This window comes from Camelina sativa, chromosome 7 (assembly GCF_030686135.1).
Source record: "Camelina sativa cultivar CO46 ecotype springtype chromosome 7, ASM3068613v1".
In the NCBI taxonomy this organism is placed as follows: Eukaryota; Viridiplantae; Streptophyta; class Magnoliopsida; order Brassicales; family Brassicaceae; genus Camelina; species Camelina sativa.
In genome coordinates, this window is record NC_141886.1 from 1,931,203 (window position 1) to 1,944,897 (window position 13,695).

The window sequence follows — 13,695 nt, forward strand, 5'->3', positions numbered from 1 at the left end:
AGCCTATCACGGCTGAGTTGTACGATAAGTCAGCCAGTCGGAAAATGATAACTCAGCCGTGTCGTAGTGATAACTCAGCCAAAATTTTAACAACTCAACCATCGGATGAAAACTCAGCCGTAAGGACGGCTGAGTTAAAGCGTAACTCAGCCAGATTTTGATAAGTCAGCCGTAACGCTTGGCTGAGTTATGCTCTAACTTAGCCAGATTTTGATAAGTCAGCCGTAACGCTTGGCTGAGTTAGAGCATAACTCAGCCGTCCGCTCTTACTCAAATGTTTTTTTCCATAACTCAGCCGGAATATACCTATAACTCAGCCGCAACATACCTTTGTAACGCGTTATGGCTGAGTTATCGTTACACGTCATCGTTTTTGACGTGGTGTCTGATGTGGCAATGGCATTTTTATAATTATGTTTTTTCCGGTAACATAAAACAAGGACACGCTGGGTATTTTGAAAATACCCGAAATATTTTAGTAATAAAATCTTTATTTGTAGATTCTGGTAATATTACTTAATTTGGATAACATTTCAGTAAATCACCCAACAATTAATGATCATAGGTTGTCTTTTATTTGGTACCAAATATACCAAGACCAAAATGTTAAGATGAAATTTTATTATTTTTTTTTATCAATTCTGTTATTTATTTACTACATAAAATAAATCTGATGATGTTAATTACTGCTACATATATCAAAAAAATTACAAGTATTATAAAATTCTTAAAAATATAACTGGACTGGAACTATTCTATTTTTTTTTTTGTTTTTATTATACTAGTTTACAATTCAAAGATACTTACCAATATTGGGCCTTTAGAAAATGCTAATGTACCTCAAAGGTTCTTCTTTGTTTAATGGGCTTTCCAGAAATGCTCCCGATAGTATCTGTATACGGTGGTGGGTGGGGGTCCCCCACGTGTAAATTCAAAATTCGAATAATCAAACTTTTTTTTTTTTCACTGAATAATATATATTAGAAAGGATATTAGCTGTTTTATCTTTACAAAAGCACCCACTAACCAGCATACCAAAAAGTACAGGAATTGCCATCCTGAAGAGCTCTCTAAACGAATAGAAGCACAATCAGAGACAAAAAGGTTATGAAGCCAAAAAGGATATCCGATTGCTACATAAGATTGACGGCGATCCTCTCTTGTAACACTCTTTGCGATTAAATGAGCGACAAGGTTAGAGCTTCTTTCTTCTAACCACAATTTCCACTGCAAAAAACTTCCCAGGGCATTACCTATAGAGCGTGACTGAAACTTGAAAGAAGGCCAAGCTGGAGGTCTTTGAACAGCTCCCATAAGAGCCGAATCCTCAGAAGCAAAAACAATCTTATCAAAGTTTAGGCTTTTCATACTTTCAATTGCCCATAACCAACATAGAAGACTAGCATCCATCTTGCTAAAAACTGAAGCAAAGGATCTTCGACTATGCATAAGAGTTTCCCCTTTCTCGTTTCTTAAAACCCAAGCAGCTCCTCCTGTACTCGTTTCTTTATCCCATGAAGATCCTAGGTTGCATTTTTTCCATCCTTGGACCGGAGGATACCAACCTTTTTTCCCCAAATCCGCTTTCGACCTCTCAACTATCGCATCTGCAACGGTTAAGGACTGCGCATGAAACCACTGTGAAGCATTATCTCTAATCTTGGCTACTGTTCTAGAAGCACAAAAACTTCTGCCTTCAAACGAGAATAAGTTCCTGTTTTTCCAGAGCTGCCATACAACCCATGGGAAGGCTGTTCTAACTTCCACAGGATATTTCGAATTTTTGCTCACCAACAGTAGATAATAGATGTTTTGGAAAACTGATTCAGAATCAAACCCATTGCATGGGACAGGAAAATTAAACATAGCCCAAACCTGTCTAGCAACTGTGCAAGAAAATAGTACATGATTGACTGATTCCCCTTCCAAACCGCAGCTTTGACATCTAGAGTCAACCTTCATCCCTCTCGATAACATTTTATCAGCAACAGGAATAGCTCCACTCACTACTTTCCACAAGAAATTACGGATTTTGGTAGCAGTGCTGATCTTCCAAATCTGATTCTTGATGGGTAAAACTGAGGGTTGCATCAAAGCTTCTGTTAGTAGATCAATCTTTTCTCTCTGATAAGCTGCCCAGTAACCAGACTTGACAGAATACGCACCACTCTTAGTGTGTTCCCAAATCAGATAATCCTCTGAAGACATAACAGGTTTGATCTTGAGAATTAGCTCCACATCCCTAGGGTAAAAGTGATATTGCAACTTAGCCAAGTCCCAAGATTGAGTAGTGGTATCCAGTAAATCCTTCACCATAAGATCCAGATCAAACAGAATGTTTTTCATAAGAGGGGCTCTCATGATCCCATCTAGCACCCACCTAGATGACCATACAAAGGTTGAGGCTCCATCTCCTATCATCTGTCTGAGCCCTCTTTTTAGAAGATCCCTTCCATGAAGGATACTTCTCCATGCATAGGAGGGTCTATAGCCAAGAGTTGCACTAAGGAAATCGCTATCAGGAAAATACCTGCTTTTGAAAAAACGTGCAAATAAGCAATCCTTGTCTTGCAGCACTCTCCAAGCTTGTTTAGACAAAAGAGCCTGATTGAATATTTGGATATCTTTGAACCCCAGTCCGCCCGCATGTTTTGGTAAGCAAAGCTTTTCCCATGAAATCCAATGCATTTTCTTTTTATTTTCTGTTGAATCCCACCAGAATGCTGACATAGCTGAAGATAAATTCTCACAAGTTTTCTTTGGGAGCTTGAAGCAGGTCATAGCGAACACTGGCATTGCCATAGCCACCGACTTGAGCAGAATCTCTTTTCCTCCTTGGGACAAGGTCCTTGCAAACCAACCGAACATTCTACCTTTCATTCTATCATGAATGTAGCTTAACATCTCCACTTTGGATCCACTAAAGCACTCAGGTAGGCCAAGATAGGTACCTGCTCCTCCTTCTTTAAAAATCCCCAACCTAGTTGCAATTATTGTCTTTAAAGACTGCTCTACCTGGGCTCCAAAAGAGATTGATGACTTTTCCAGATTAATCAATTGTCCTGTTACCTCCCCATAATCAGAAAGGATCTTTTGAAGGGCACAACCTTGATCCTCTGAAGCTTTGATCATAAACAGACTGTCGTCTGCGAATAGCAAGTGATGGATAGCCGGACCTTCTGTCGAAAATTGGATACCATTAATCTTACCCTCTGATTCCGCTTTGTTGAGAAGATGAGTAAGTCCTTCTGCACACAACACAAACAGGGCAGGGGATAAGGGATCCCCCTGTCTAAGTCCTCTCTGAGGATTGATAATACCAAAAGGCTGTCCATTTATCAAAACAGTATAAGTGACTGAAGTCACACAGAACATAACCAATTGCACCCACCGTTGATGAAACCCGAGACCCAACATCAAAGCTTCTAAGTAACTCCACTCCATTCTATCATATGCTTTGGACATATCGGTTTTGACAGCCATAAACTCCTTCGCGATAACTTTGTCTGTCCTCAATCCATGAATGGCTTCATGAGCAATAAGAATATTATCTGAGATGAGCCTTTCCGGGATAAAAGCAGACTGATTAGGCGACACTATCTCAGAAAGAAGGGGTTGGAGTCTTGACATGATAATCTTGGCCACCACTTTATACAGTACAGAACAGAGGCTAATTGGTCTTAGATCACTCATTAGAGAAGAGTTTACCTTTTTTGGTATGAGGCACAACTGAGTGAAGTTCCATTCTTTTGGAAAGATACCCGAATCAAAGAAAGCCAACACCTCAGAAGTGACTTGATGACCGACAATATCCCAGTATTGTTGAAAAAACATACCAGTCATCCCATCAGCCCCAGGAGCTTTAGATGGATTGATAGAGAAAACTGCATTTTTAACTTCCTCTTTGGATACTTTAGCTAGTAACGATTGATTCATCACATCAGTAACTCTGGGAGTAACACCTTCTAGCATTGCTTGAATATCGACCGGAGAAGAAGTGGAGAAGAGGTTCTGAAAATAACTGGCCGCCACTTCACCTTTGGAGGCTTCTGATCTGTGCACTATGCCATTTGGATCTTGGAGCTTATCCAAACCATTCTTAGATCTCAAGTTTTTAACTGAAGCATGGAAGAATTTGGTGTTTCTGTCTCCTTCAAGCATCCATTTGTCTCTACTCTTTTGTTGCCAGTGAGATTCCTCTTCCTTATTCGCTTCAACCAACTTGTTTTTCAAAGATCTTAATCTGGATGCAGAAGGATCTGAAGAAGACTGAACCAATTCCAATTCGTTTTGGATGGCAATGATTTTAACTTTTGAGTTCATCTCATTCTCCTTCTTCCACTTACTAAGCACTCTTCTACAGTCTCTAATTCTCTGCGAAACTGGAGCTGGAGCCGAAATAGCAGATTGCCTCCATACCATGCTTATCGCTTCTTTAACTCCTGGCTTGTGTAGCAATCTCTTGTCAAATCTAAAAGATCCTCTGTATAAATCTTGCGAAGAGACAAGACTTACCAATACTGGTCTGTGGTCAGATCCTCTTTTGGGGAGAAAAGCTTGATTAGCCGCAGGGAAACACGACACCCAGTCCTTATTAGCAAAGCATCTATCCAACTTACTTTGTATCCAGTGGGTTCCCCTACGCCCTCCCCAAGTGAATCCATTGCCAGAACTAGGAAGCTCCAACATTCCACAGTCTTTAAGCATGGTAGAGAATGGTAGAAAAGAGTTATCACTTCTTCTTGGACCACCGAGTTTTTCTTCATTGTTTAAAATCTCGTTGAAATCCCCAATCATACACCAGTTTCCTTTTCTAGATAACCCAAATCTTGTCAGTCTTTCCCAAACTTGGTGTCTATAGCAGAAATTGGTATTCCCATAAACGCAGGTAAGGAAAAAACTATACTCTCCAAACTGTACAGCTAAGTCTAGTAGATTCTTATCCTCATAGTTCATCGATATATCTACACTCTTTTTCCAAAACAAAGCTAACCCACCACAGGTTCCAACAGGGTCCACAGTATATACATTCTCATAACCAAGCCAGACTTGAATATCTACAATAACATCCTTACAGTTCATCGTTTCCATCAAGAACATTACCTCAGGGAAGTGTTTTTTACGCAATTCCATGAGACGAGGAATTGTCAGATCTTGAGGCCGCCCCAATCCCTGGCAATTCCAGCTTAGAATGCTCATCAAATGGTGGACAGTCCCTCCTTTGGGACTACCATTAGTGATTTTGCCTTAACAGCACTGGGTTCACCATCCAAATCCTCCCTTGCTTTCCTCTTTTCCACTTTTCCAATAGTCAGACCAATGGACTTCACGCCCTCCCCAATCGATTTTGACAGATCTTTGCCTTTTAGTAATCTTGCTCTTTTTTGCTGCCTCTTTCTTGGTTTCTGTTTCTTTTGGCTAGAGCCGGAAGGACTAGTTTCAGAGAAACCTATCCTATTCACCGAAGAACTAGCCAAGAAGGGAACAGAAACACCAGTAGCATCCTGATTATAATAATCAATAGAATCTGAAACAGAGTAAGCATTCCTTCCTGAAAAACCAACAATCCTATGAGCCGACACCTCTGTAGGTGACTCATCTTCATGTATCAGCATTGTTTTTGATGAATATTCAGCAGAATCATATCCAAAGGTTCTACCTTTACCAATATCCACATTATGGGAGATAATTGGAATTGGTTCAAGACTGAGAGTAGATTTATGGGTAAAAGGGGATTTTTCTGCTTCACCAACCGTTTTCCTGACTCTATCTTCCTTAACTGATCTTACTTCTCCATTAGCAGAGAGGAGATATTGCCTCATGCCTTCCAGCACTTCTGGGGCAATCCTGGGACGTCCAGAAAGGGGGTTTATACCCACTTGATCTTCTCTTAAGACACTGAACAGAGGGTCTGCTTCTTTAAGAATGGTAAGGGGATTTGCCTTTGGAGTGGCCAGTCCCATTCTTCTAGCCAACAAAGTGTCTTCTCGGTTCTTTATCAGAATAGGACAGAAATCAACTTCATGAGATAAGCGTTGGCACTTAAAACATCTCTTTTGAACTTTCTCGTAGTTAAAGAAGATTTCTACTGATTTATTGTTGGGAAGACCTATCACCTTTGATTTCCTTAGAGGCTTGGAGACATCAAAACGAATTTGAACTCTAACATACTCTTTGCCTTGAGCTCGCGACGGATCAAATGCTACGTGAAGTACTTGACCAGCTAACTCTCCAATTGCCGTAATCGCAGGAGCCGTATAATGGTTAATGGGGATATTCCGGATCTGCACCCAAAGAGTAGTAAACTGAAGTGAATCTGCTGCAGGATGTTCAGTCCATCTCTCCATTATCAGACCCCAGTCGTTATATGTCTGAAATCCCTTATTCAAAACATCTTCTAGATCATGTTCATTCTGGAAGATAAACTGAAATCTTTCCTTTGACAGCGCTATTCCTCTAATTCTATCACCCTTCTGCCATTTTCTTGGCATATCGAATACTACTCCAGATACTGATTGGCACTTCGGATTTAAAATTCTTCCGATGAGACTAAGATAATTCCTTTCACAAGAGCTGAACTCTGGCAGATCTGGGAGAGTAAACGGTATATCCTCCTCTTCTAAGGACATCGCCATCAACGCTTGATCCATCGCTGCTGACATCTTCCCCAACTATAAATCTCTAATAAAAGCCCTTGAAAACCCCTGGACAAGATAGATCTGCACACATACGTCTCAAAAGCCAAAAGGAAACCCTGAAACTTTAAAACCCAGAATTACTGTTCACACCAAGAAAACCTCAAGCAAACCTATCGTTTGTAATGGATTCGCGAAAATAAGTCACCAAAAGGAGATAATTCGGATGAAAATAGCAAGTGGAAAAGTGTTTTTCCAAACAAAGCTTTATATTCTCAAAGAAATGAAACCTCTTTGTGAATAAGAGAGTCCTGAGCCCAAACAAGGGATTCGACAATCTTTCAAAATTTACAAAAGGATTTTTTATATAAATGGTGTGAAAAGTGCTCAAATTAAAAAAAAAGGCACACAAATCTTATCCATTTCATTATTTTAGATTTGACCGTTTTTGATAAACCAGACCATACCGAACCAAAGTCAAGCGACTCCGTGACGACGGCTAAGCTATCTCTGTAAACCGACCGAACCACAAAGGCACACCAATCAAAACCTTCCAGAACCATAGAGAGAGAGACGACATTTTATTCTGTAAACTCATTTCCCTATTTTGCCCCTAAAATTTGTCATCTTCTTCGTCTCTCTAAAGCTCTCTTTCAAGTCTTTTGGTCTGTTGGCGAATTTTCAAGCAGCTTTCCTATTTTGTGTACTGAATTGTCGTCTTTGGAACTTTGAATTCTCTCATCTGAAACTGAAGGAGAAGGGAAGATGAATACTATGGAGAGTTTGATTGGGTTAGTTAATAGGATACAGAGAGCATGTACCGTGCTTGGTGACTATGGTGGTGGAACTGGAAATAACGCTTTCAATTCTCTCTGGGAAGCTCTTCCAACCGTCGCCGTCGTTGGTGGTCAGGTGATTTCTCCGGTTTAATTAGCTTTTGACTTCTTGTTCCTAGGTTTTTCTCTGTTGACTCTTTCACACTTATGCTTATTTTATTTTATTTTTTAATTTGGGTGTATGCAGAGTTCTGGGAAATCTTCTGTTCTTGAGAGCATTGTTGGGAGAGATTTTCTTCCTAGAGGATCTGGTTTGTTAATTTTTAAAACCTTCTCTTCTTATGTGGTTTTGTTAATCAAAGCAAGTAGCTTTGGTTTTGAAGAAGGAGTATTGTGTCTGCAGGTATCGTTACGAGACGGCCTTTGGTGTTGCAGCTTCATAAGACGGATGATGGAACAGAGGAGTATGCTGAGTTCCTCCATCTTCCCAAGAGGCAATTCACAGATTTCGGTATGTTTGCTCTGTTTTCTTAGTTACTTTGTGTGTGTTTTGGTTTCTCTGTTGTTTGAATTCATCATTTCTCTGGTTAAGAACTGTAGTTGAAAGTGTTCATTGAATTTCTTTGATGTTGCAGCTATGGTCCGCAAGGAGATTGAGGATGAGACTGATAGAATCACAGGAAAGAGCAAACAGATATCTCCAGTTCCTATTCACCTCAGTATCTTCTCTCCAAATGGTCAGCTTTCATCACAGTCTGTGGGTTTTATTTACTTCCCGTAGTAAACTTGTTTCTTTTTTGCAACTAACATTGATCTTTGCTCCTTTTTTATGTTGTCTTCTATGGAAACAGTTGTGAATCTGACCCTCGTTGATTTACCCGGTTTGACCAAGGTTGCTGTTGGTATGATTCTTTTACCTCTTCGTTTGGTTTCCTTTTATTTATTCTCTGATGGCTCTATGAAGGTTATTGATATCGTCGTTAATTTCCAGAGGGACAGCCTGAAACCATCGTTGAGGATATCGAAACCATGGTTCGCACTTATGTTGATAAGGTGAGATTTACTACTTTTGAGTGTTATCAAGACTGTTAAGCTGTATATACGCAAAGGCTCTATTTGCTTTTGTTAAAACCTTAAGCTTTCTGTTTATAATTCTTTGGATGCGTCTTCTAGTTCTAAATTGGTTAGTTCTGTTTGTTTCCAGCCCAATTGTATCATATTAGCTATATCCCCTGCTAACCAAGACATAGCCACATCGGATGCAATTAAGCTCGCCAAAGATGTCGATCCAACAGGTTTGTTTGCTGTTCTGTTGCGAATGATTAAAGTATTTAGCAAGAGCTATTGTCTTCTGACGATAAAATTATGTTTGTGATGCAGGTGAGAGGACATTTGGTGTTCTTACCAAGCTAGACTTGATGGACAAAGGAACTAATGCATTAGCAGTAAGGACCTTTTTATCTCTTTTTGGTTCATGTATCACGATCTACTGTGATGATTATTAGACATGACTGATATCATAGTTGGTAAGCCCATCTAGGGATGATGCAAGTAATTAAATATACAGAACTGATATTACATTTTTAATTTAGAAATATTTATCTGACGTACAAAACTGCTTGCCTTAATAAGGTTCTTGAAGGAAGATCATACAAGCTGCAACATCCTTGGGTTGGGATAGTGAACCGTTCACAAGCAGACATCAATAAGAATGTCGATATGATGCTTGCGAGACGCAAGGAACGAGAATATTTTGACACCAGTCCTGACTATGGTCACTTAGCCAGCAAAATGGGTTCTGAATATCTGGCAAAGCTGCTCTCTAAGGTGTTCATTCAAAACCTGATTTGCTTGCGACTTTTATTGTATTGTTTTATACATTGTTCTTCAATTGCTGTATGTTTTTTTTTTCGCAGCACTTGGAGTCTGTTATCAGGACCCGTATTCCTAGCATCCTGTCCTTAATAAACAAAAGCATTGAGGAACTTGAAAGGGAGTTAGACCGCATGGGTCGGCCTATCGCAGTCGATGCTGGGGTGAGAGAGTACATTTATGTGATTCTCTTCGATGAAGTTTTACATTTTTTACTATTGGCTAAATCTATTGGTTGCATTCTCAGGCTCAACTATACACTATATTGGAGATGTGCCGTGCATTCGATAAGATATTCAAGGAACATCTGGATGGCGGGTAAACATCGTTACTCATCTTCCTGTGGAAATCTTTAGGCTTAAGTTATTGGTTTTTCTTTGGTTAACCTCCTCATATTATTTACATTTTAAGGCGTCCTGGAGGTGACCGTATCTATGGAGTTTTCGACAACCAACTTCCAGCTGCACTCAAAAAGCTTCCTTTTGATCGCCATCTTTCTCTACAAAGCGTTAAGAGAATCGTGTCTGAGGCAGATGGCTATCAACCTCACTTGATTGCACCTGAACAGGGTTATCGCCGTCTTATTGAAGGGTCGCTGGGCTACTTTAGAGGTCCAGCCGAAGCTTCTGTAGATGCTGTAAGTTCTTCTACAGTGTCCCTTCACTTCTCTTTTGTTTTTTGTATATATAAAAGAGCGTAATGAGTTTGGGGCATATGCAACAGGTTCACTTTGTCTTGAAAGAGCTTGTGAGGAAGTCAATATCAGAAACTCAGGTGAGACTTTCTTTTCAAACTAATGATTTTCTTATGACTGGTAAAAATGTAATACAAGGATTTTTACTGGATCTCCCTGATGGCAAAAATGCAGGAGCTAAAGCGTTTCCCTTCGCTGCAAGTCGAGCTTGCTGCAGCAGCCAACAGCTCCTTGGAGAAATTCAGGGAAGAAAGCAAGAAGTCAGTTATTCGACTTGTTGACATGGAATCTGCATATCTAACGGCTGACTTCTTCCGGAAACTTCCTCAAGAAATGGAAAGACCATTAAGCAACCAGAAAAACCAAACCGCTTCTCCTTCGCCTGCAACGTTAGACCAGTATGGAGATGGACACTTCAGAAGGATAGCATCAAATGTATCCGCGTATGTCAACATGGTTTCGGACACACTTCGCAACACAATTCCAAAAGCTTGTGTTTATTGTCAGGTTAGAAAAGCCAAGCTCGCGTTGCTCAATTACTTCTACTCACAGATCAGTAAGAGAGAGGTAAACTGAACTCAAAACAACAAACAATGTCTCAAATCATTTGCATTCTGTGCTAATGCGTGTCAAAACTTATATTTGGTTGGGAAATTTCACAGGGGAAACAGTTGGGACAGTTACTAGATGAAGATCCGGCATTGATGGATAGGAGACTAGAGTGCGCGAAGAGGCTCGAGTTATATAAGAAAGCCAGAGACGAGATTGATGCTGTTGCTTGGGTACGATGATAAAGCCAAAACTCTGTGTGTTTTTCTGGTGATGGTTTTTATAAGTAGAGAACAATACATTTGTGTGTTGATATAACACGTTCGTCGGCTTGTAATATATTTCCATCGGCTATGTCTTTGTATGTATGTGATCATCTGACCCTGTTGGCTTGGGGGAGTCTTGAGACGTTTTGTAATAACTTTTTCACTGCTATTTAAAAACGCCATGGCGTTTACTTCATGAATAGTAGAGCGGACGCAGACTGCATGCCGTTTTAATCGAACTATCTGTGAGATATTATTTTGAATGCCTTTGAAACGCCGTGTCGTCTCAATTTGGAGATAGTGTACAGTGAATTGACTGGGCGCCGTTTAATCGTACCCGTTAGCAGACTACACGCTGTTCTTCTTCCTTAGTTTCTTCTATCTTCCACTGAGGCCTGAATCATCATCGTCGCCTGTATTTGTCATACTTCTGTGTTTGATTCACCGTTACATCGTCTTTGATCATGGAAACTCCTGTGGATGCTTCGATTAAGGTATCGATTTCCTCCTGCTGTACCCAGTTTCAGTTTTCCTGCAACTAATAGAATCTGGATTTTGCCCTAAATTCAATGATGTTATTTGGTTACAGGGCGAACATGAAAGCCCTAGGTGGAAGAAGTCAACCGTGGTTTTTGTGTTGGGTAATATCAATAATTCCACTTTATGTATGTAATTATGCTTTACTCTTGCTGATCATGCGTAAAGGTTAAATTTTTTTTTTTTGTGGTGGTGTTGAATGGTTTGATTGGTTCTAGGTGGTCCTGGAAGTGGCAAAGGTACTCAGTGTGCTAATGTTGTGAAGCACTTTAGCTATACTCATTTCAGTGCTGGTGATCTTCTTCGAGCAGAAATTAAGTCTGGTTCTGAATTTGGGTAAGTTCTGCTTCAGTGAATCTCATGTCTTAAGCTAATTGCTCTGTGCCTGTGTGTGAAGTGAATCTTGTTCTAGGTTATGATGATTTTGTATGATAAAAACCCAACAGTTGGTGAAGTTTCCGGTTTCTGTTTTTTTTTTCAGAGCCATGATCCGAAGTATGATTGCAGAGGGGAGAATTGTGCCGTCTGAGATAACAGTGAAGCTTTTATGTAAAGCTATGGAGGAAAGTGGTAATGATAAGTTCCTCGTTGATGGTTTTCCTCGCAATGAAGAAAATCGAATCGTATTCGAAAATGTTGTAAGGGTCATCATGTTCCATCTCTTTAAACTAACCTATCAACTGTCTTCTCTTTGATGCCTATTCTAGAGTCTAATCGAGTCCTATACTTGTCTCGTTGAAGCCTTGGTTTAATATTTTCTGGATCTTGACAGGCTAAAATCGAGCCTGCTTTTGTTCTGTTCTTTGATTGTCCTGAAGAAGAACTTGAAAGACGCATTATGAACAGGAACCAGGTTGGTATTTTCTCTGAAAAATGATATCTAGTTCGGATCTTGTTTGTTACCAGTTGTTTCTTGGATTTGAAGGGAAGAGAAGACGATAACATAGAGACGATAAAGAAGCGGTTTAAAGTATTTGTTGAATCTACCCTCCCTATTGTTAACTACTACGAATCTAGAGGGAAACTTCGAAAGGTTTCAGGATTTGGTTTTCCAGTTCTCTTCCATGGTTATTACTATCATATGCTGTTCCTGATTCTTTTGTTTCTGATTCCTCCACCAGATCAATGCTGCAAAACCCAGCGAGGAGGTTTTCGAGGCAGTCAAAGTTTTATTTGCATCTTAAACTTGAGAAGGTAGAGTTCGTGATCATCCAAACCATACAATTTTGTTTGTTGCCTACCCTAGTCCTTGTAGATATTCTGTGTATTATTGTTTGATTTGTCGTTGTCTGTCGACTCTGTACCAGCATGCAAGGACTAGGGGGAATCACCGAACAAAACAAAACAAAGACTTCCAAGTCTATGTGCCGTGTCGTATACGTAACTAAGTTTACAGATTTGTGCTTATGTTTATGTAAATAACTCTACATCTAACATTTTCTCATTAGTCATTATGATGATATATCCATAGTTTCGTGGTAATAACCACTTTTTAGTCAATATCTTGGTAGGCTTGACTTATTAACCAAGTCTGGTTACAAGTCCATTGATATTATACAAAGACTTGTAAATTTCTATGAACATGCGTCTGCTTGAAAACCAGTTTCATTAAATTGGATTAGTACGTATTTAGAGGTCAACGTATAACGAACTTGCCGTTAACTATCGTCCATGCATTTTAATATCAAATCATGATCGTCCATCTCATCCAGCTTACAAAGCATATATACACACACACCACATCCAGAGTCTGTGGTTCATTCTTTAATTACGTACTTATTAAAAAAACTTCTACTTTTGTGCTGAATGATGTTGGCTCAATCTGTGTTTAGATTTAGCGAATTCATCACCGTTTCTGTTTTGGTTGCCTCCGTCTCTATCTTCTCTACACGTCTCTTCTTAAGATTTGCCGTTTTCCTCGTCACACGTCCATGGCGTCGCCACCGCACATTCACGTTCCGCCGGTGGAGAATGGCGGCGAAAGATCATTCGTCTCCGCCGTACTGTGTCGTCTGTCTGCGAGAGGCAGAGGAAGGTGAGAAGATGAGACGATTGACGATTTGTCGTCACTGTTTCCACGCGGATTGCATAGATACATGGCTCAGTGTAATGTCCAAGTGTCCGTTGTGTAGAGCTGAGATTCCGCCGTTACCGCCGGCGAATCCTCTGCTCTCACTGTTTTTTCCGGCCGGTGTGATCGATTTGTTCACCAACAAAGAATCTCGACGCGTAGCGTAGCTCTATATTAATTTCGGATTCCATGTTTTCTTAATGCTCTGACCTGTCAATGACTAAGTGTTTAACAAATATTAAAACATAAGCTTAACTAATATGTGTCCATGCTCATTTTTCTCTTTACGTAATTG

The 13,695-nt window shown here is 40.0% G+C and overlaps 3 protein-coding genes across 8 annotated transcripts; all 3 read left to right on the forward strand.

Moving 5' to 3' along the window:
- The first annotated feature begins 7,014 nt into the window (after window positions 1-7,014).
- Window positions 7,015-10,988, forward strand: LOC104699893 (phragmoplastin DRP1E). Its single transcript, XM_010415294.3, has 15 exons — window positions 7,015-7,547; window positions 7,659-7,722; window positions 7,815-7,922; window positions 8,047-8,148; window positions 8,263-8,313; window positions 8,403-8,464; window positions 8,616-8,706; window positions 8,792-8,856; window positions 9,044-9,238; window positions 9,328-9,447; window positions 9,531-9,601; window positions 9,695-9,920; window positions 10,007-10,057; window positions 10,152-10,544; window positions 10,640-10,988. The coding sequence occupies exons 1-15, from the start codon at window positions 7,401-7,403 to the stop codon at window positions 10,766-10,768; spliced, it is 1,875 nt and encodes a 624-aa protein (XP_010413596.2). The 5' UTR covers window positions 7,015-7,400; the 3' UTR covers window positions 10,769-10,988.
- An 84-nt stretch (window positions 10,989-11,072) lies between these two features.
- LOC104699894 (putative UMP-CMP kinase 1) lies at window positions 11,073-12,829 on the forward strand. 6 transcript variants are annotated; one of them, XR_015560799.1, is made up of 8 exons: window positions 11,073-11,286; window positions 11,382-11,433; window positions 11,548-11,665; window positions 11,811-11,899; window positions 12,102-12,182; window positions 12,255-12,362; window positions 12,451-12,523; window positions 12,637-12,829. XR_015560799.1 is itself a non-coding variant. In XM_087456550.1 (8 exons), exons 1-7 carry the CDS (start codon window positions 11,257-11,259, stop codon window positions 12,511-12,513), a joined length of 633 nt encoding a protein of 210 aa, XP_087312676.1. In that variant the 5' UTR covers window positions 11,073-11,256; the 3' UTR covers window positions 12,514-12,523; window positions 12,637-12,829. The 6 variants fall into 6 exon arrangements, 5 of the variants coding, with proteins under 5 accessions (XP_087312676.1, XP_010413597.1, XP_087312677.1 ...); XM_087456550.1 differs by having other exon boundaries at window positions 11,382-11,457; window positions 11,811-11,967; XM_010415295.3 differs by having other exon boundaries at window positions 11,811-11,967.
- Window positions 12,830-13,047: 218 nt separating this feature from the next.
- LOC104699896 (putative RING-H2 finger protein ATL36) lies at window positions 13,048-13,659 on the forward strand. Its single transcript, XM_010415296.2, has one exon. The coding sequence runs from the start codon at window positions 13,136-13,138 to the stop codon at window positions 13,565-13,567; it is 432 nt and encodes a 143-aa protein (XP_010413598.1). The 5' UTR covers window positions 13,048-13,135; the 3' UTR covers window positions 13,568-13,659.
- Window positions 13,660-13,695: the final 36 nt, after the last annotated feature.

Excerpts from the sequence above, each read along its gene's own strand:
- LOC104699896 (XM_010415296.2), top strand. The coding sequence starts at position 13,136 with ATGATGTTGGCTCAATCTGTGTTTAGATTTAGCGAATTCATCACCGTT.
- LOC104699894 (XM_087456550.1), top strand. The coding sequence starts at position 11,257 with ATGGAAACTCCTGTGGATGCTTCGATTAAG. Across the intron at positions 11,287-11,381 it reads CTGTGGATGCTTCGATTAAG|GGCGAACATGAAAGCCCTAG; the intron begins GTATCGATTTCC and ends ATTTGGTTACAG. Across the intron at positions 11,968-12,101 it reads GAATCGTATTCGAAAATGTT|GCTAAAATCGAGCCTGCTTT; the intron begins GTAAGGGTCATC and ends GGATCTTGACAG.
- LOC104699893 (XM_010415294.3), top strand. The coding sequence starts at position 7,401 with ATGAATACTATGGAGAGTTTGATTGGGTTAGTTAATAGGATACAGAGA. Across the intron at positions 8,149-8,262 it reads CAGTATCTTCTCTCCAAATG|TTGTGAATCTGACCCTCGTT; the intron begins GTCAGCTTTCAT and ends CTATGGAAACAG. Across the intron at positions 9,448-9,530 it reads CTATCGCAGTCGATGCTGGG|GCTCAACTATACACTATATT; the intron begins GTGAGAGAGTAC and ends TTGCATTCTCAG.